Source organism: Crocodylus siamensis, chromosome 12 (assembly GCF_052110815.1).
Source record: "Crocodylus siamensis isolate JL-2025a chromosome 12, ASM5211081v1, whole genome shotgun sequence".
Classification (NCBI taxonomy): domain Eukaryota; kingdom Metazoa; phylum Chordata; order Crocodylia; family Crocodylidae; genus Crocodylus; species Crocodylus siamensis.
The window spans coordinates 38,076,045-38,098,391 of NC_143406.1; the positions used below are offsets into that span (position 1 = coordinate 38,076,045).

The 22,347-nt window shown below is 44.1% G+C and overlaps 1 protein-coding gene and 1 pseudogene across 1 annotated transcript; both read left to right on the forward strand.

Annotated features, from left to right (window-relative positions):
* Nucleotides 1-1,833: 1,833 nt before the first annotated feature.
* On the forward strand, nucleotides 1,834-21,827 carry DAGLB (diacylglycerol lipase beta). The gene is made up of 15 exons (XM_090024791.1): nucleotides 1,834-2,071; nucleotides 2,673-2,824; nucleotides 5,978-6,152; nucleotides 6,796-7,057; nucleotides 11,912-12,037; nucleotides 13,852-13,979; nucleotides 14,442-14,568; nucleotides 15,020-15,103; nucleotides 15,833-15,910; nucleotides 16,510-16,590; nucleotides 16,729-16,856; nucleotides 17,442-17,510; nucleotides 17,609-17,681; nucleotides 18,538-18,788; nucleotides 20,264-21,827. Exons 1-15 carry the CDS (start codon nucleotides 1,977-1,979, stop codon nucleotides 20,457-20,459), a joined length of 2,025 nt encoding a protein of 674 aa, XP_089880917.1. The 5' UTR covers nucleotides 1,834-1,976; the 3' UTR covers nucleotides 20,460-21,827.
* Nucleotides 2,205-2,359, forward strand: LOC149854951 (U2 spliceosomal RNA; annotated as a pseudogene).
* Nucleotides 21,828-22,347: the final 520 nt, after the last annotated feature.

Here is a 22,347-nt window from a genome sequence, read left to right on the forward strand (position 1 = left end):
AAGAAGAAATATGACCTGCTGTGATCTTTCTGAGTTCTTTGCAACAGAGAAAATCCTGTATTAGTATTCATTCTTTTTGTGTCTTGCAAAGGTTTCTGCTGTGAGGATGATGGCTATATATGTAGTTTAATGAGAAAGCTGAAATTGTGTTGACAACTCCAAGAAAAATGCACAATAGTCTGAGTTGGTTGTACTTTCTGCTACCCTAGAACAACATGTGCCAGATAACTTCAGCCTCATCACAAAGGCTAGGCTTGGTTCCTTATTCCCTGTTCCTTTTCCAGAACTAATGTTTGCACAGTTAAAGGCTGTTATTAATGAATCAGACATACAAAACAATTAGAATTTTATCAGAAATGTATGTTGACTTATAAAAATATAAAATAGCATCATGTATCAAGTACAAAGCCCTGAATAAGGACCTGAGATGAGGTTGGGATTATGGGACACAGTCCTTTTCAGGTCACCCCCTTCTATATGTCTCTGCCACCTGAGGACTTTTTTCAAAAAATTCTGAGCAGGGCCATGCCCAACCTGAAGCTTAGTTTTCATATGCCAGCCTGCCAACTGACAGTTGTTCCCCCTCCCCCCCCCGAACCTGTGCCATGTACAATGCCCTGAATAAGAAGCTGTGTTTGGGCTGGGATTATGGGTGAAAATCCTTTAGTGCCCACCCCAAGGCATGCATCTGCCACTGGGGGACCCCCCCAAAGAAGCTTAGGTAAGGCGCTGCCTGACCCAAAGCTAGGTTTTTGCATGCCAGCCTGCCAACTGACAGTCCCCCAAACTGTACGTTCCTATGGATAAAAAACTGATTTGGGGCTGGGATTATGGGGCAAAAACCTTACTTTGGTTACCCTGAAAACATACCTCTTCACCTGAGGACTCCCCTGAAGAAGCTTGGGCCAGGTCCCTGCTCAACCCAATACTTGGTTGTTGATTGCTAGCCTGGTACCTGACACCCACCCCTCACAGCTTGCATGCTAAATATGATGTACCAAATAAGGAGTTTATTTTGCAGTGGGATTATGGGGCAAAACTCCCTTTCAGTCAGCCCAAATCACACATCTTCCTGACTGAGGCACACTGCTGGATGAGTCTGCTGCCTAACCCAAAGCTTGGTTTTCTTATGCCAGCCAGCTGACAACCACACAGGCTTGTGTGCTCTGTAAGCAGCACAGTGTAGAAGGCTAAGATTGGGCTGGGATTTCCAGACAAAATCCTGCTTGGTTTATCCCCAAACCTCACCTCTCTGCCGCTGAGGGACTCTCCCAGAGGAGGTTTTTCAGGCTCCAGTTTTGGATTGGGCACTGCCCTGCTCAGACCCATTCAGAAGTGCCCCCAGTTAATGGGGACATGTGGTTTGGGGTGACCCAAAAAGGATTTTGCCCCATAATCCCCACCTAATCTTGGCTCTTTATTCACGATGTACTTGAAACATATCAACTTTTACTAGTAAATATACATTTCTAATGAAATTCTAACTCTTCAGCATGTCTAATTTATTAACAACCTTTAATTGTGTCAAGATTGGCTTTGAAAAAGGAACTGGGAACCGGAAGTAAGAAACTGCGAATACGGTAATGAACTGTAGGGACAGCAAACCGGCCAAGTTGACAGGTCACATATTCTCGATCGCATATTTTTTCCCTGGTCAAAGATTACAGCAGTTTCTCAAGCATACATGTTTGTATCGTTTTCTTGCGGGTGGAGCGTATAGACTGCTGTACTGACCGGGCCCCGCGATCCACCGCGTGCAGCTCCTGTCTGCCGCTTCCCCTCAGACAGGCACCGCCCTGTGCGCTGTGCGCATGCTCCAGGCAGCGGGGCTACCCCCGCCCTGCGCAGGCGCCGGTCTCGTGGAGGGCGTGAGACGATTTGCCGGGCCTGGTTGAGGCTCGCGCGCGTCAGAGTGCTGTGACGTCACGCGCGGCAGGTGAAGCGCAGGTAGCGGCGGGGGCTCGGGGCTCCGCACGATGCCGGGGCTGATACTGTTCGGGCGGCGCTGGGCCATCGGCAGCGACGACTTCGTGTTTCCCGGAGCTTTCGAGCTCTTCCTGCGGCTCATCTGGTAAGAGCCCCTCACCCTACCCCTGAGGGTCCGCGGCCGTGGGCCGTTAACGGTCGCAGCACCATGCCCTCGCGCGGGCCCGCGCTCTTCCTGCGCCCGGCGGTGGCATCTGGCAGCAGCGTGACCACGTAGGCGAGCTCCCCAGGGTAATTGTCTCTGATATGTCCTCCATAGGAGGTCTATATTGAGCAGATTCTTTTTGGTATTGGGTGGTGGAACCGGAGCGTGCTCCATCCACTCCATGCATTGACCTGGTATTGCAGTGCTTCCAGGACCGGTGCAAAAAAACGGAAAAAAAAAAAGGTCTCCCCCCCAGGCCAGGGACACGGTTCCCTGAGTGCCCCGGGCGGTTGCAAGGACCCAGGACCTGCTAACGCAGCAGCTGCCCCATTGCCTTGGCTGCACCCAGCGTGTCATCCAGGCCAGGCCTGGGGTGAATTGCATAGGCCGCCACCTCCTGCACGCCTCTGGCACCTCCGAGACATCCTGGTATGTGGGTCACGTTTATAAATGAGATGGTTTGTGAGTGGCCCTGCTTTGCGGTGACGCATTTGTTTTGTTGCTTCCCCGCTGTGACACACCACGGTCTGCATCCCCATAGGTGGGTCGGCGTTCTTGTCCTGTACTCCGTTCACAAGGAGAGGTTCAACTGCACCGGAGGAGAACTCCTGCACACCTACCTGCTGGTCCTCCTCCTCCTCTTGGCTGCCATCATATGCGCTGTATCGGCCATTGTGTGCGTCAGTATGCGAGGTACGAGCCTGCGTTATTCTGTGCCCGCAGCAGCTTTATGTATGTGTTTTGTTTTACTTAAATGTGCCATTAAAATGTTGGTACAAAAACTGTGCGCCCTGACAGCCACCTGTTGACATTCATACTACGAGTACGGGCAGATTAATTCTGTTTGCTCACTCTAGCCGTGTGCAGTAACAGTTTAACATAGCTTGGGGGTAGCCAAAAATGGCAGAACTCCAGGAAACCCCGTCATCGTGAAATCATGCCATGTTGCTACGTCTCCCTCTGGGTTCGTTAGTAAACATTAGTTCACTAACAAATGACCTGGAAACCTGGACTATTTTTAATGTTTCTGACAAATTCCCCAAGGAAGTTTTGCAAAATATATCTGCTCTACAATGCTGGGTTTTTGGCTGTAGCTGTGTTGGTCTCAGGACATAGGCAGGCAAGGTTCTTTGAGTAGATGTGATATTTTTTATTAGACTAACTGAGTAGTTGGGGGGGGAAAGTTCCTAGCAAGCTTTTGGGTGCAGTCACCCTTCTTCAGGCATAGTGAGTCTCTGTAATGACACTTGTGAGCAGTGGCCTGTGTAGATGGATTCAGTGCCACATAGCAAGAATCTTAAGGTGTAGGTAGGCTGTTGTGGAGAAGTGTCATATAGCACATGGCCAACCCAACAATGCTGACACCGTAAACAGGAGAGATTCATCCTGAAGAAGGAAGGCTAACTTATGTTGTGCAGGCTCTAATTCTGATTCAGGGTGCATCTGCTCTGACAGAAGTGCTTATAATGGTTCTTCCTCTCTTTTCTGTTCAGATACCTCATTACCAGACACTGTCACTTTAGAGGTGTTCTGAGGGTAGGGATTATTTTCCCCAGTTTACATGTAGGATCTGAAGCACAGGAAGGCTGAGCGAAATAGCAAAAGTCACACAGGAAACCTAGCAGACAAGGTCTCAAACCCAAGTCCTAGGCTAGCAACTTAAACCCTGGCACATCCTAGTGTTCAAAGAAGAGCTGGTGAAATGGTTTTCCCTGAGGAAGATTGAAAATTAAATCTGAAACTTGGCCAAACTAAGGCAAGGGACAAGAATGCAGTGATCTAATTATGTGTAAGTACCAAAGAAGAGGAGGGATTGCTCTGCAGGATGGATGTCATTGGAGGGGTTTTAACTTGAACTGGAAAGGGAATATGTAGTTTTCTCAGAAATTCACATGTGAATTCTTGTATTTCAAACCTGTCCAACCTGATTTGCTAATTTGGGTAAATGCTGCTGTTTTAACTCAATAAATACTCCTAAAACATAGGTTGGCAGCCCTTAAAGGGGTTGGGCTTGAGATCAGTGATTTAAAGGGGCCTCATTAAAGTGGCAGCTTGGTCACCTGCACTGTACTCTCACCACCAAATTTGCTATTTCCCCTTCGCATTCGCTGTGTTTTTTTGTTGGCACCTGGTAAGTGGAAGGGAATCAGAGCAGTGGGGAATCAGCTGTGGGGATGGGGCCTGTGGTGGTAGCAGTTTAACAAGTTCCTGACTGGCCACTCTAAAAGGGTGCCAAGCCCTGTTCTAAAACACAACTACTTCCTAAAAATGACCTCCCTGCCCTCTTCATTCTGTTAAAAAATTGATGAGAAGATCATTGTTTGGCTGGCTGTGACACTAAGGAGTGTACATCTTGCAGCCTGTGCTGGCTTGTACAGGGCACTTCCCTGATTACATGTTTATTTTGCAGATGAGGCAATAGTACAGCTAACTGTACTAGCTAACTCGGGGAAGTTTAGGTTAACCTCGAAGAACACAGTTTGACTGCTTTCTTGAGGAAAAGGAGTATTGACTAAGATCATCTGAAGAGAGCTGAGGTGTCCTCTTGGTCTTGTTTGTAATTATCTTATTAAGTAAATAGGTAGACATATTGCACAAAACGAGAGTTATTGTGATATCCCTTTTTGTAGCAAAAGTGGTTTAGGAAAGAATTGCAAAGAAAGATCAACAAGTTAAACACAGGCTAAGTGAGGGTGGATCTCTGTTCAGCAAACTGGATTGATTTGGCTTGATTATGATCAAATTGAAGCTGAAATATATCTTCTGAGAGATGAGTTCTCAAGAGAGGAGACCCTACCAAAGGTCACTTCTAAGTAGTAACACTAAATATTCAAAATTGGTAAGTGGCTCTTAAAATTCATTTGCCTTTAAAACAGCTTTTTTCCCCCTCCCTCCCTTCCCTTCCCCACCAGTGACGTTCTTGACGTGCTTGATGTAATGTGTGCCTGAGATGTGACTGTAGCTCTGTCTTTTCATTGCATCAGAACAAATGAAGGGACCTGTAAGCTAATATAAAAAAGAAAAAGGGAAGGAAATGGTTGTCTAATAGAAAAGCTGCACCAGCAGCAGGAAAAAAGATAGCTTCTATAGGCTATTTAAAAAAAAAAAAAAAAAGGTGGGGGAGGAGGAGGGCAAGTTCATCTCAAGGGGGAGCTGTTGTCACACTCTGGAACTTGCCTGTGCCTCACGGGAGGAGCCTAAAAGGATTCTTCTGTCCTGGATGAATGGAGACATTTATCAGGGTGTAGCTCAAAGAGTTCTTAAACCTAGTTTCTGGGGAGTGAATGGCATTAGCGTACCAATGGGTGCTTGAAGGTCAACCAGTCCTCTGTGCCTAGTGTGAGGGAGGGGAGATTTGGTCCTAGCCCTCATGCTAAGGAATGAAATGGCCCCTGTTGTGGAGTTGTCCAGAGTAGTATGGGTATAGCATGTGCAGATCTTCCAGGTCCCACCTCTGACCCTTGGGTCAGGTTTTTTAAATGTGCTTAAGAGAATAAACATGTCATTTGCTATTCAACTGTTTTACTAAACCTAGGCCTTAAACTGCAGCCTCTTAGCTACCGAATCAGCTAAGGGGCTTATTTGGAAAAACAGAAATAACCAAAATTTCCAGTTTATAATAATTTATATGCTAAAGATGTTTGCTGCCAAAGACTACAATGTGTTACAGCTCCTGGTTCTACCATGAGCTGTAGGTTAGGTTAATTCCTGTAGAATCTAAAGTAACTTGGATTTGCACATGTCTAAATTTCATTCAAGCGCAGAACTCCTGATGTGTCTTCAATAAGATTGCTTTTACTTTAGATGTTTAATCTTTTATTTATTTATTTATTTTTGTGATTACAGGGACAATTTCTAACCCTGGGCCAAGAAAATCTCTTCCTAAACTGCTTTATACTCGCCTTTTTCTCTTCTTGCCTGAATTTGTGTGGGCAACTGTGGGTGCTATCTGGGTGTCAGACAGCAGGGTGCATTGCGAAAAGACTGTGGTAAATGCCATCTTTGGGACAGTCATTGCCAGGTAAACAATAAACTAAGGTAAATGTTACTATTATTGGAAGCCAGAAAAACTGTTTACATTTGTTTTAAATAGCCTTTGGAGAGTCCCTAGTCATGGAAAACTGGGATATTCCTTACAGCTCCTTCAAGAAAGATTTTGTTGCGTGTGGGGGAGGATTCGTGTGCATCAGGCTAGATAGAGTAAGGTGACTTCTTCCAGTTTTTTCTAATTGCCCAAAGCTTGAAGCTAGACCAGGGGCACGATGAATGAAACATATGAGGAGTAAAGATAAAAAAAAGGATAGACCTGAAGAGGGTGTGGAAAGGAGAAATAGAAAGAAGGGGGTGAAATGTCTTAAGAAATTGTTAATATAATATGGATCTTTCCACAAGACTAGGTAGCCATTTCAGAGCAGTCCTTTCTCAAAAAGGACCTCGGAATTGGTGTCTTGTGAAATGGGCTGGCAGTTTCACTTCTCTTTAGTGTACTGTTATTCTTATCACAGGACTGCCATCACAGTGGCGGTAAGTGAAGGCATGTGGAGGTAGATATCAGTTGTTCTTGACAAGTAGATAACAGCTGGATTATTTGGTATCTGACATGTTAGAAGCATGGATTCACTGATTCACTGATCTCTTCCTCCCTCCCCTTTTCTGTGTTGCAGCTGGATTATCATCATCTTTACCATCATTGCAATTGTAATTGTCTTTGATCCACTTGGGGGTAAAAAGACCTTGTACCTCACTGATGCTATAGATCGCAACCTGGAAAGCAGTCAGTCAGGCCAGCTATTCTATAAGGTCAAGAAGACTGCAACCCGAGTCTGGGAGAAAAGAATTAGGTTAATGTGTTGTTGTATTGTGCAAAATGATGACCACCGAGTGGCTTTTACAAGTGTTGCAGAACTCTTCAGCAGCTACTTTTCAGTAAGATGAAAAGATTTTTTTATGCTCTTTATTTCTTTCCATTCCCTTTACCTTAAACTCTGACTTTGCAGTACTGCAGCATCTCTGTAGCCTTTTAGTTCAGTGAATGTTCAGTAGTACTGCATGTTTTCAAATTGGGTTTTCATACAATAGGCCTCAATTCAGAAATCTAGAGCTTGTCCGTATGCAAGTTATACCATGCCAGTCTGAGGGGGAGAGGAGTCCAGGTAAGCTGGCTGTACTTCAAAGAAGCCTTACTGAGTGCAGGAACAAACCATCCTGATATGCAGGAAGACTAGCAAATAAGGCAGAAGACTAGCTTGGCTTAACAGGGAACTCTTCGGTAAAATAATTACAAAAAGGAAGCTTATAAGAAGTGGAAACTTGGACAAACAACTAGGGAGGAGTATAGGAGTATTGCTTGGGCATGCAGGGATGAAGTCAGGAAGGCCAAAGCACACTTGGAGTTGCAGCTAGCAAAGGATGTGAAGGGTAACAAGAAGGGTTTCTAGAAGTATGCAGGTAGCAAGAGGAAGATTAGGGAAAGTGTGGGTCCCTTACTGAATGGGGGAAGTAACCTTGTAACAAAGGATGCAGAAAAAACTGAAGTGCTTGATGCCTTTTTTGCTTCAGTCTTCACAGGAAAGGCCAGCTCCCAGACTACTGCACTGGACAGCACAGTTTAGGGAGGAGGTCAGCAGCCCTCAGTGTTGAAAACAGGTTAGGGACTACTTAGAAAAGCTGGACATATACAAGCCCATGGAACCGGATGGGATGCACCTGAGGGAGTTGGCTGATGTGATTGCAGAGCCATTGCTCATCATCTCTGAAAACTCATGGTGATCAGAAGAGGCCCCAGATGACTGGAAAAGGGCAAACATGGTGCCTATATTTAAGAAAGGGAAAAAGGGGAATCCAGGGAACTACAAACTAATCTGCTTCACCTCTGTCCTGGGAAAAATTGTGGAGCAGATCCTTAAGGAATCCATTTCTAAGTACTTAGAAGAGAAGGTGATTAGGAACAGTCGGTACGGATTCGTCAAGGGCAAGTCATGCCTGACCAACCTGACTGCCTTCGGTAAGGAGGTGACTGACTCTGGATACAGGGAGACTGGTGGATGTGGTGTACCTTGATTTTTAGCAAGGCTTTTGGTACAGTCTCCCACAACATTCTCACAGGCAAGCTAAGGTAGTACAGGCTGGATGAATGGACTGTAAGGTGGATACAGAACTGGCTGGAGCATTGGGATCAGAGGGTAGTAATCAATTCTAGCTGGCAGCCAGTATCAAGTGGAGTCCCTCAGGGCTCAGTCCTAGGGCTGGTTTTGTTCCATGTCTTCATCAACAACCTGGAAGATGGCATAGAGAGCACCCTCAGCAAGTTTACAGATGACACCAAGATGGGGGGAGTAATAGATACACTGGAGGGTAGGGCTAGATTTCAGAGTGACTTAGACAAATTGGAGGATTCAGCCAAAATAAATCTCTTGAGGTTCAACAAGGACAAGTGCACTTAGGACAGAACATGCACCAGTATAGGCTGGGGGCTGACTGGCTGGGCAGCAGCTCTGCAGAAAAGGATCTGTGCATTGCAATGGACAGTAAGCTGAATTTGAGCCAGAAGTTGCCCTTGTTGCCAAGAAGGGTAATGGAATGCTGGAGTCCATTGGTAAGTGTGTTAGCAGTAGGGCAAGGGAAGTGATTATTCCCTTCTAGGCTAGGGACAGGCATTCAGAAAGTCAAAGCCTGAATTGATTCAGTCTTTGCAGGTTAGTCTAACTTGCAGAGATTGAACTGATTTGCAAGTGGATAGACATTCATTTTGAATCAAGAAGTGCAGCCACATGCCTGCAGTGGCTCAGGCTAGAAGCCAGGGGGGTGCTTGAGCAAGCTCTCCCTTCCCTTTCAGAGTGCTGAGCTGAGGGGGGGCATGGCCAGGTTCCAGCAGATTGCTTTGATTGGGGAGGGGTTTAAACCCTACTCTGTGCACAGTCCCCAGCTGGGGTGTGCCTGGATGGGAAGGGCGAAGCAGCCCTCACCAGGCTTTTCCTGGCTTGTTGCTCAAGGGACGGGAGTGTTGCCAGATCCCACCCCAAGAGAGGCAGGACTGCTTATGTGGAGTGCATGCATCTGTTGATGATACTGAGCTTTTCAATTTCCTGTTCCCTGCTTCTTCATACTGTCTGCATCAAACTGCAATCAAGCCAGCAGGGCTTGATAAAGTTTATCAGCCCATCAAGAAAACAAAAGCCTCTCATTAGTTCAACCTCTTAAACAGCAATGAAGGATCGGAGGGATATTACAGGCTTATCTGCTGATTAGCTTCAGAAAGCCTTAAGTGGACACTGTTCTGTCTGCCTGTCCCAGTGAAATTAGAGACGCATACACACAGACACCTCTCACCATTAGCTAGCATGGAAGTGGCGTGACCATGATTAGATGCAAGCTGGGGTCCGTGTTGTGAGAGGGGGAGAATTCCTGCTTGAGCGACAAGGAATGGGTGGCAAATGCTGTTTTGCCTGCAGTCTCCATCTCCTCAGCCAGCTGGGAGCAGTGTGCTGTGGTTAGCGAGGAGAGGGGCAGGGCCAGCCGTGCCCTCTGGAGCAGACAGCCCAGCCCAGGGCTGGAGGCCATGCTGGGGGACTCTGATTTAACTTAAACCAGGAAGGGGTCTGGGACAGAAGTTACATAGATTTCATAGATTTCATAGACATCAGGGCTGGAAGGGGCCTCGGGAGATCATCGAGTCCAGTCCCCTGCCCAAAGGGCAGGAAGTCAGCTGGGGTCATAGGATCCCAGCAAGATAAGCATCCAATTTACTCTTGAAGGTGTTCTATGTAGGTGCTTGAACCACCTCCGCTGGCAGACTGTTCCAGACCTTGGGGGCTCGGACAGTAAAGAAATTCTTCCTTATGTCCAGCCTGAAACGGTCTTGCAGGAGTTTGTGACCGTTTGACCTCGTCATCCCTTGGGGCGCTCTGGTGAACAAACGTTCCCCCAGATCCTGGTGGTCACCCCTGATAAACTTATAGGTGGCCATCAGATCACCCCTGAGCCTGCGCTTTTCCAGGCTAAAGAGTCCCATGTTTCTCAGCCTGTCATCGTAAGATCTGTTTTCCTGACCTCTGATCATGCGCGTGGCTCTCCTCTGCACTCTCTCAAGCTTCTCCACATCCTTTTTGAATTGTGGAGCCCAAAACTGGACGCAGTACTCCAGCTGTGGCCTCACCAAGGCCGAGTACAAGGGGAGAATGACGTCCCGGGATTTGCTCAAGAAGCATCTATGGATGCAAGCCAGCGTTTTGGTCGCTTTACTAGCCGCAGCATTGCATTGCAGGCTCATGTTCATCTTGTGGTCAATGATGACCCCCAAGTCTCTTTCTTCTGTAGTGCTATCCAACGTAGTACTGCTGAGCCTACAGTTTGACCCAAATCAGTTAAGTCTGATACTACATTCAACCAGGTTTATCTTAAACCAGTTTCAGCCATTTTGAAACTGGCTTATGTGCACTGAATTTATATTCTGTTACAGGTTAAACCAGTTTCTGATCTCTTAAACCATGGTTACCATATTTCCAGTATCAAAAAAGAGGACACCTGTTCCGAGGTGGGGAGGAAGGGGTAGAGTGGTATATGATTGGGGTGGCGGGGTAGTGATATGCCTCTGCCCTGCCTGTACCTCTTACTCCTGTCCCACAGCCCAGGCTTGCCTGCCTGCCACCCACCCACCCACCCACCTTGGAGCAGCTTGCTGAGCCCCTGCACAGAACATGTAACTTCCAACCCTTCTCTGCTGCTCCCAGCCCCAAGTGGGGTTCAAAAGAGGATGGAGCTAAACTGTTCTTAGTGGTGGCAGATCACAAGACAAGGAGGAACAGTCAAGATCCAGCAAGGGAAGTTTAGGTTAGGTATTAGGAATAATTTTCTCACTAGGAGGATAGTAAAACACTGGAACAGGTTACCTACAGAGGTGGTGGAAGCTCCAACCTTGGAGGTGTTTAAAACCCAGCTAGACAAAGCCCTGGCTGGGATGATCTAGTTGGGGATGGTCCTGCTTTGAGCAAGGGGTTGGAGTAGATGACCTCCTGAGGTCCCTTCCAGCCCTCACTTTCTATGATTCTATGAAACGCACAGGTCAGTAGATTCCACATTGAGATCACAGTCTCATTCCCTGTAAGTCACTGAAGAGACTTAAAGTGGGCAAGGCCTTTAGTCGTCGTTGTTCCAGGCCCAGCTTGAACCAGTAACCTAGTGCCACGAAGATGATTTATAGTCTCCTCCTTGTCTTCTGCACTTTCTTTACAAGATGGAAAGGCTCCCTGGGACCCTGTCCTTCCAGGTGATGAGTATCCCCACCCATCAGCTTCACTTGGACCTATAGTGCTCAGCACTTTGTAAGGTCAGGCTCAGAGGGTTGGAAGACGTATTTCCAGTATTGCTACAGGACTGCAAACAGGTGTGTGTGCTTGGAATAGGAATATTGTATGTAACAGCATAACCTTTCCTTGGAAAGTATGTAATGGCTTCGGAGGGACTAAGAACCTTTCTTCCCCCACACTCCTTGGTTGCATGCAGCAATAATCAATTCATCTTCAGATCATGTTTTGTTGTCATGGCTGGACAGGCCTTTTGAAAAGGAGTCTTTTGTAATGATTATTTCAGACATTGACATCTGGGGATTTATACCTGAGTTTTATTTGTGGGAAGTTTTTAAACACGTAAAATCGGGTACTTTGAAGGGGGACACGTACCCTTTACCAGCACACTGCTCCTTTTAACAGGAGGTGGTTTCTTTTTAAAGTCTGTGAATTTCCTGCACTATTTTAAATAAATTCTTTCTTTTTTCTTCTGCAGGACACTGATCTTGTGCCAAGTGACATAGCAGCAGGTTTGAGTCTTCTCCATCAAGAGCAAGATATAGTAGAGAATTGTCCGAAAGACCCTGAAGAAATTCTCTGTCATTCCCCAACATCTCCTGTGGTAAGATATGCTAGAAAAACCAGCCTGGGGATGCAGCCTGTTTAAGAGACCCTATTGCATCAAACCAAACTAAAATGTAGGTTTTGTCTGGGGGGCAAACCGAGTTAATGACTAAATGTGACTGATTAGATGTGGGATTACTGGCAGCAGACTGGGAGGGGGGAAAAGGTAGCAGTCCTCTTGAGTTATCTCTTCCTTTTATTGGAACCTGCAGTGAGACTGTTGGGAAGGGTAGCATATAAACTGGATAGATATATTGACAGATGGATAATCTCTACCAGTAATGCTCCAATTCTGGGAAACTTCGAAATGGCACATACAGGGAAAAGTCAGGATATGATCATCATGAAAACTAATAAAAAGATAATGCTTCCATACTTAGTGTTGAGCTGAAAGTGTGGTCTCATTAGATTTGTCATTTTAATAGAGAAGGAAACAAAGTTACAATGCCCAAGGTAGGAGGAAAAGCAGAAACAGCATTTGCTTTAGTGCTAATTGGTGTTCAGTGATTTTTTTTTTTTTTTAAGTTGCTTGAAGTGGGGGAAACATCTTGTGAATCCCATTATACTTGTGCCAGTTGTAACTTACAACTGCTCCTCCTTTTTCATAGAAACCAGAATCATCCAGTTGAGATAATACAAGTGCAGACTGTTTGCCAGAGAATTTGGATCTAGCCATGGGCAGATCTAGGCATTTGAGAAGTGGGGTACATTTGGTGCAGTGTATCATCACACATAACAGAGCACAAATTTTTCTTCCTTTAAAAAGAAACTAGAAGCTTTACTAATAACCTAAGGGCCCAAGGCTGAATTATTCAGTTTAAGATTGAAGCAAAAACAACTGTATCTATTGGAATGTGCATTAGTTTTCTGTTTCGTATATTATGAATTAAAAAAAACCCCACAGGCAACTAGGCAAATAATCAAAAGACGTTGTTTAATTAGTCCTGTTGTCATTAGAATTAAATGTACATCTCTCTTTTCAGATTCATAAAACAAAACTAGCCTTTTTGAGCAGCTTGACAGTGTATCCAGTGCTTCATTGACAGTTATTTCGACGCCTGATTTAATGTTTTTAGCTAGAGATAGAAACAGTCTGCAGGGCTGTGAAATAAGAGCTACATTACCAGGAGCATCTAACAGATAGAAGAATTGCAGAAGAAAGAATAGCTTGATTTAGTGGACCATGAAGACTATTAAAAAGGAGAGAGGGATGTTAACACCTATGGAATGAAGAGTTTAGAAGGAATCAGGTAGATTATGAGTCATGAAGTCAGTTGATTCCCTCACGGGTGCCAAAATAGAAATGCTGGCTTTGGCAGCAGCCTTTTGGTGGACCAGGGAGGGTGCAACTGGACCACAACAACCTTTCTCCCCTCCCCAGCCCCGGACTTGCTCTTGGATTCAGCTAACAGAGTCGGATCGAAAGAACAACTCTTGCTAGATTAATCTGTTAGAAAAATCCAGAGCTTTTCCTCCATGTCCCAAACAACTTAGTTGAAACAAGCATTCCATTTTCAATACAAATAGCGGACAGTGAAATAATGAAACAGTGATTATTTTAAATAACTGGCATTTTTCCAAACACTTGGTTTATTATTTGTGAGAGAGAAATGTAATGCTGCCTGTAAAATAAAGCTAAGCTTCTTTAAGGGTGGCCTATCTCCCTCTAATATTTAGGGCTTCCTTCTGTGTGAGGTTTGTAATGAAAATGTAAGAAGTTAAATTTAATTGGACTGCTAGTGCTGTGGAAGAGATTCAGGCTGTAATGTGTGTACCTGAAGCCTTTAATCTGGGCTTTTTTCCCCTCCTCAGGCTGATAATTTGGATGTTGAATTAGAAAATGCTGCTCATTACATGCAGTTTGCTGCAGCTGCTTATGGATGGCCATACTATATATTCACTAACCCATTTACTGCTCTCTGTAGGCTTAACCGTGACTGGTAAGTTGGCGCAATATCTTAAATCTGTAGCTTCAAGCATAATCCCGTATACATATATGATCTCTTCTGTCACCTTTTATGTGAAACAAAGAGTGTCTAAAGCTGCCATCCAGGTTTGATTATTAGCATGACATGTCATCTTCTGAGGTGTGGCAGTAACAAAAACTTGAGAAATCAAATACCTGGATAAACTCATAGCTGAGTGTGTAGCTGTGGTTAAAATGAATTTGTTCTGGAGAACTGTTTTTGATTTTCCATTCTTTTCATGCATTTCTCAACATTATATCAGAATTTTCAGTAATTACTTTTGTGCATTTTTCTTAAAGCAGTAGCTTCAAAGCTAGACTATGAACTATGAATAGATGCATACTTCTCCATGAATGTAATTGAAATCTGTTCCTGAAGGGAAATGTGACTAGCTTGAACTTGCAAGTTCACTTTGATTTCTTTTTGTTTTCTTAGTTGCAGAAACAGAGCAACAGATCCTGATATAATTGGTGGTGATTGTCTTAACTTTCACTTCGGATCCATCCTAAGAATAACAGGGCTGCAGTACAGAGATTTCATTCATATTAGCTTTCATAACAAGGTAATAATCTGGGAAGCTATCTAAAAACAAACAAACAAAACCAAAACAATTCCCTGCAACTTTTTCAATTCAGTAAGAAACCAAAAGCTTTGCTTTTCCCAACCGTCATGTTCTAAAAGGAAGACCTTGCCAAACCGGAATGTTCAAACAAAGCAATCTCAACCCTGGGCCAAGGGTTCTTGTTTAGGTAACAGTGACACCAAAGTTAACATTACAGAAGGAAGAGACGTACTGAAACGTAAAGCAAAACATTCTTTTGTAACCTTGTATGAGAATAATACAATTCCTTTTTAGAACTCGCAACAGATAAGAGATTGAGTTTACAAAGACAAGTTTATACAACTGCATAGAAGTTCACAGTGTCTTTATTTCTCTCTAGGAAATAAAAATAAATGTTGACTCGCAGTGGAAACGTGGTCTCTTTAGTTGAGCACTTTTTTTTCCTCTTTAGATTTTTGAGATTCCATTTTTTGTCGCTTTGGATCACAAAAAAGAGGCTGTTGTGGTTGCAGTAAGAGGAACCCTGTCTTTTGAGGTATGGTCTGTGTTGTGTAGCACTGTCTGTCTGGAGATGGGGAAAACCCCAGTGGTTTAGAGGAGACAGACAGTGCATCTCTTTGTAGTGGCTAGAGGAAATAGTGCTACAATAACAAACGTTTGAGTCAGCAAGAGAGAGAAATAGTCTTCTAGATTTTAAGTGATGAGTATCTGTTCTTGGATACATCAGGAGCTTAGGCACCACTTTAAGGGAGTAGTTGGAGCATGGGCTGAGATTCTCTTTTGATGTGGTGGAGATGTGTAAATATATAGCTCACGTTTCATTTTTTTTCACACAGTAATGAATCTGAGTCTTGTACTATTTGGTATCTTTCTGATGAGTTTTTAAATGCATGTGCAGGGCTGTCGCTGGGAGGGGCAGGGGGAGGCAAATTGGGGCAACCACCCCAGGCCCTGCACTCTGGGGGGGCCCAGCATCACGTCCAGCCACTTGGCACTCCCCTGCCCCGCCGAATCTGCCACCAGCTTCGTAGCATCGGGGGGCAGGCCCCCACACAGGCTGATTTCCCGAGACCCACACCCTGCTCAGGGTGTGTGCGTGTATAAGAGACATTTGTTCTCAAGTTAACATGCAGTTACTTGTAGGCTTGAAATTTATTTAATGATATCACCACATCATGTTCTTGCTGTAACAGTGTATCACGGATTGTGGTTTCATGTAAATGCCTTTAATGTAATGGCTAAAGGTCTCACTTTTTACCTGCAGGATCTCATCACTGATCTATCAGCAGACTGTGAAGACCTGACACTAGAAGACATTCTGGAAAATGGCCTTGTCCATAAGGTGTGAGTTTACTCTTTACCTCTGCAAAGTAATATATTTAAGGGAAAAATCAAAGTACCAATTGTATTCCTTCAGTTAAGGGAAACAGCTCTCTCTGAATCAGAACTAGACATTCTGTCTGGGTGGCCCAGCAGCAGTAATAAATTCTGCCTCCGGCATTGCAGAGTAGAACCTGAATTTGTCCCTTTAGATCAGTGTGGCCAGTTTTTTTAGGCGGCATCCCACAAATTACCGCTGCACCCTCCCTAGGTGCCACTCCCATCCCTTTCCCCTACCTACTCTGGTGCTTTGCTTTCTGCCCTGTGCCACTTGTGGCACCTATGCACTGGTTGGCTACCCCCTTCTTTTTTTCTTTCTTCCTCTTTTTTTAGGTATTCCTGGCATTTTTAAGTAAAATGTGCAGTAGAGTAGCAAGGTCCCTTGCTGGGGCAGTGCATATATATGTCAGTAGAGCTCTGTTGAGCAGAAATAATTAGACTGCTGAATATTTGCAGAAAATATTGGGTAGTGTACCATCCTCAGATTGTGTTTTATAGGTATCCATGTATTGTGTTTCAGCAGGGGGTAACTCTTGTCTCTAACTTAATGCTGTTTTCTAGGGGATAACACAAGCTGCAAATTACATTTACCGAAAGCTAATAAATGATGGAATTCTAAACCAGGCTCTCACGGTTGCCCCTGTAAGTTGTACTTTTCATAGGAGTTTTAAGCTTTCCTAACAAGATTTCTGCTAAAAAATTTCTATGGAAACTAAAGTGAGAGAGTTTGTCATGAGGTTGCTTTTTAACCATGCTTTGGAACTCTGTTTCTGTCTCTAGGAGTATAAATTGGTGATAGTTGGGCACAGTTTAGGTGCTGGAACAGCCTCCATTTTGGCCATCCTGCTCAAGAACTCCTTCCCAACGCTCAGGTGTTATGCCTTCTCTCCTCCAGGAGGACTGTTAAGGTAAATGCAGTACTGCTGTGCTTGGCTTTAGTACAAGGTAGAGAAATCCTGGTATGGCAGTAGTTATAGTGGAGATTAATTAAGGCTTAAAAGCCATCACTTTAAGCGCTGTATAAAAACAAAACAGTTGAACAGTTCATCTGCTCTGACTGGTGTTTGGCTTTGTGTGTGACTTGGACTTGTCCCTAGTCTGTTTATAACGGCTTTGAACAGCAAAGTTGGCATTGCTTAAGCTAAGCCTGGTTCCTAAATGGCCAAAAATAATTATACAGTGACTTTTATTTCATTAACAAATACTTTGAGCTCTGGCTGCAAATGATCGCTTCCAAAACACAGCGCAGAACTGTCTGGTGTTTCTGGGCCTCGTTAAACATCTAGATATGGTGCATGCAGCAGCTTCAGTATTAACTGCGTCTGTGTTCCTGTCCTTTCTAGACTTAGCCTTAAAAGTATAGTAAAATAACTGGTTGTTAACACTCTCTTTTGAGTTACTCTATTGCAGCACTTGTTTAATATAAAAATAACACATCGGCCTGAAACTAAAATGTATGCGCAGGGCTTGTTCTTGTGTGTTGTGTCTTTTAGCAAATCACTTGCAGACTACACTAAGTACTTCATCATATCTGTCATTGTTGGAAAAGACCTCGTTGCAAGGTGAGTTTCCTGGCAGGAGGTTGGACAACTCTGCTTTCATTGGGCAATACTGATCAACAGAGTGTGCTAAGAAGCTCTTTGTTCTGTATGTTAAACAGGTTAAGTATGCCCAACATGGAAGACCTGAAACGAAGAATCGTGAGAATAGTGGCCAGTTGTAACAGGCCTAAGGTACCGTATACACTGTGCCTAGCAGAAGTTGGGGGAATTGTTGAGTAGTTTAGGACCAACGGTTTGTTTATTTGTAGGGAATAGGATTGTGCATAGGCTAGAAATGTTCCCTAGGTGCACAGACTGTGGGAAGCCCAGCAGCAGATGTTTACTCTGCTTTCCTTGGGTGTTGCTCTGCTCTAACCAGAGCATTTGGAGGCTGCAGTCCCTCCAGTTCACTGAAGAGCGACTGGTAGACCCAACATTCCAGCAAGGCTCAGTAAATGAAGCTTGGTCCTGCTCCTGGAAACAAAGGAGAGTGCGAGTCTTGTGGAGATGGGTGCCACTCCTACCAACAAGGCAGGCTTCTGTCTGGCTGCACCATCACATGGAAGGAGCAGTGGGGGTTGGACTAGATGAGTTCTGGGGTCCCTTCCAGCCCTGCTTCTCTCTGATTCTGTGGCTCCATCCACAGGACAGCAGAAGTTGCAGAAGTAGAGGACTGCACATGAGATGGGGTGTGTGGTATGGGAAAAGACTCCTTTGAGGGTCCAGAGAGGGGTGGGATCAAGACTAAATACTGCTGCCTGAGAAGGCCAGAAGTAAATGGAGAAGCAGCAGAGGGCAGCTAGAGGTCATGGATGTGGGGGGAAGCTTAAAGTTTGACAAGAAAACCCACCAAAATCAAATGGCCTGTTCAGAGCTGTTTCTCCTTTATTTGACCCTGAGTGATTTAAGTGGATGAGGCTGTGTACCAAAGAAATGGGTTCAGTTACTGTGAGGAAACTTAGATGTAGGGATCTTGCCAACTAAAAAGTGACTGGGGGAAAATGAAGTCATTAACTTTTATATTCTGTTGCTTTCTTTCTGAACTCAGTACCAGATCTTGCTGCGTGGATGTTGGTATGAAGTCTTTGGGGGAAATCCAGATAACTTCCCAACTGAGCTGGATGGTAGAAGTCAAGGCACCCTGACCCAACCTCTTCTGGCTGAGGAGAGTTTGATGGTTCATCATTCACCTTCTTACAGTACCTTGGGGGATGAATCTCATTTAAATTCACCTCAGTATCCTCAGCTGTATCTTCCTGGGAAAATCATCCATATTGTAGAAGACTCCAGCACAAGAAGGTAGATAAACCAAAGGTCCACTTCAGTAAAGCATGAAGTTTTAAGCTTCTCTTTACCATTCAAGTGCTTTCCTTGGCTCCTGTCTCCATCTTTTCTTTCACTTGTTCATGCTCTTTCCATTCCAGCCAGTTATTTTGGACTGCTCTTACCTTTTACTGATTTATGCTCCACCCAGTGCTCCAGTTTCCCCACCCCTTCCCACGAAAAACTACAAGTGAAGTACAGTGATCATAATGACTAGAAGGGGTTGGATGTTTGTACATGCTACTTAAATGTTTGACAGGGTTGACATAGTCAACGTATGTAAACACGTGGTCACCATTATTACTTTAGAGAGAGAGTAGTTTCCATGGAGAACCTACATGTTATCAAAACTGGTTTCTATAAAAATGGGTTTGTCTCAGCTGGGAGGTGAGAGAGAAGCTGCATTTCTACAGAGCAGTTTCATTTTTGCCTCAGTACCTGTAGTTCAGATCCCTTTTTGCTTCTGGCTCTTGTCTTGGATATTTTTTCTCTAATAATTCCTGCAAGTAGCATGCTGCCTTAGCTCCTCCTCCCTCATCCTGAAGCAGGAAGGAAAAGATATGCAAACTGCAGAGCAAATGGGGTTCTGAAACTGCTGGGAAAAGGAATCCTTTTTTAAGGGTTGTAAAGGAGGAAGCTGCTTTCATCCTTCCCAGTTTTGTCTTGAAATGCAGCAAATATGATTCAGGCAAGAGCAGCCTCAATGACCAGAAGAGAGGAAATGCCAAAAGCTACCCATGCCCTTGCTTTTGAGCTGTTTGGCCTTTTCCCTCAGTGTTCAATTCATCTTAAGACATTAGTGTAAATGGTTCATATTGTCAGTAGTGTGTACTGAATCAGCAATAACGTTGAGTCTGGGCATTGTAAATCTCTTGGCCCAGAAATGTAGGTGTAGTACCTAGAGCCTTTGTTGTAGACCAGGATGTGCTAGTTAGTTTACTGGGGCAGGACCCTTTTTAATTATTAACGTGTTATATTTCATAACAAGGATGGTTCTTACTACTACCATGCTACCCACTGAGCAGGCCCAATATATCAAATCCCGCAGCATTTTGAACTAATCTAATGAATATTAATTGTTCTTTAAATATTATCATGGAAGAGCTTGACTCATGAACAGAAACTAAGGGGGAAAAGGTCTTAGTAGCAGTATTACTCTGGTTGTTAACTACCATGTTAAGTGTTTGAGACACTGTACCATATTGTACTTGTGTCCCTAATCACGTGTAATCAAAGCAGGAAGATTTCCAGAACCACCAGGTTAGCCTAACTGTGATCCTGCTGAAGCGTATGGTGAACTTCTGTTATCAGCAGTGGATCGGAATCAAGCAGTCAAGTATTTGGAGGATCCCTCTTTCTCCTTCTATTAAAATATTCCAGCACTGCGCATACAAAGCTTTGGGGGCCTATTAGTCACCTGGCTTCAAGGCTAACAAAATATTTCTTTCTAGGTGGTGCTCTTCGGACATTAAATACACTGCAAGATGGTCAAAAAAAACTGCCTTCAGAAATATTTTAATAAGTCCCAAGATGATAACAGATCACATGCCAGATGTTGTACTCAAAGCTCTGAACAGCTTGTCCCAGGATAAAGCATCTTGTATTTCCTGTCAGACACGAGATGATTTTAATACCAACATAGTGTGAGAACAGCAGTGCTGCTCTCAGGTGAAGTATTCAGGAGGCTTTTGACCTCTCGTGCTTAAGCAGATGCAAGTATCCTTTATGCCATACCTGAAATGGAAATTAGAGGTTTAAGATTCCTTCAGAATGCAAAATGCATTTTGCCTCGGTGGTGGCTCTTAAATTCAGAACTTGAACCCTCTCTGCATTTTAACAACCATCTTTGGAAATGGAACAATACAAGGAGCTTGAGCCAATTGTGTGTAAACCGCTAGATCTTGACTAACAAACAGGGAGACTGAGGCAGCAAGGTTCCTGCTTTAGCCAGGAGATGTTGCAACCTGTATTGTAGCTTCAGCTCTGCTTCCAACTTAGTCATTTTATAGGTAGGAGACTGAGCCACAGTGAGGTCTGCTGCCCCTCTTTTTATGTCACCAAGGTTCTTGGATGTGATGAAATAAAGCAGAGCTGCACTGTCTAGAACATCTGGTTTCTGGAGGAAGTGGCTGTGAGAAGATGAAAACAGCGAAGTGAAACAGCAGAAACTTTTGTTTCTTCCTCTGAAATGATGTTTCAGTAACAGCCCATGGTGCATTTTTTTTCTTGTATTTAACGTGCAATACTTTTGTATCTATTGCCTAGGCTTTCTGCGTTTTTACACCTATACCTCCTGCATTATGAATGTAGAAACAGACTTCAAATTAATTTCTTAAGGGTATGATTAGACAGCATACCTGTCCTCCATTCACAAGCTCTAGGGCAACTGGCTCCTTCAGGAAGTTTTGTGTGCATCAGAACTGTAAATTGACATTGCTAGGGACCTACCTGAACTGCAGAGACAAAGGGATTTTTGCAAGCCTATCATGGCATGTGGAGGTGACTTTTGGGGTCTTGCAGGAATTGCTGTGCTTTTTTTGTATTCTAGTAAGCTTTTATTCTGTTGGTGATTCCATGCAAAATTGTGGAAACCACTATTTTTTTCGACGTTTCCACAGAAACCATGACTTAAGTAGGTCCCTAGACACTGCTTTCTTCTATTGTCAAGCTGTCAGATTTTAAAACAAATCTTAACTTTTTGGTTTTTATGCTTTACTCTTCAGAGAAGGTCCCTTATAAAGCATTTTTCTATACAAAGTGTTTTTATAGTCAGAGCAGTCACTCAGATCCTACTGTATTGCTTTTGCTGTGCCATTTAACTGAGAATAAAATAAAAGTTATTGTAAAATAAAGAATGTTTAATAGTGAATATCTTCTCATGTTCCAGGATAGGACAAAGATGCTATCCAGCAAGCATTTCCCTCAGTGATTTGAATGATTAGTCAACAGGACCATCGGCTAACATTACTATAGCAAATGTTGCACTGCTAGAAGCCATGACTTCTTGCAGAAGACAGACTCGTGCTTTTTACCTTCAGGGTAGGAATCTCTCCTTTGTCAACTAAATCCTGTTACTGTCTCTGGGTGTTTCATAGTGGCAGTCTTCATGGGGTCGGGGGTTACTTTGGAGACATTAAAATTAAGCTAACCTGCCTCTCCCAGGGTAGTAGGAGTTTCCCACAAGCCAGTCTTTTGTTCTGAGACCCTACCAATGTACAAGCCCACTGTTGCATCTCAAATCCCTGTGAAGTATCCAAGATAACACTGGGTGGGAGCCAGGCCTTAGTTAGGACAATCAGACATATGAACAAGCCTGACCACCTGTTTTCCCCCCAGTGAGTGGAGCAAAGATTCAACACATTCATTAGGAGTATTTTCAGCCCTCCTTAACACACAGGAAATCAGAAGGAAGGGAAGTGCAGACTGAGCATTTGGTCAAGTCTGACACTTGGTAAATGGAGTGTGATCTAGCATTTTCTCCCTCCCCCCTGCTTTTTTCATATCTGTGACACTTAGTGGTACTTTGAACTAAAGA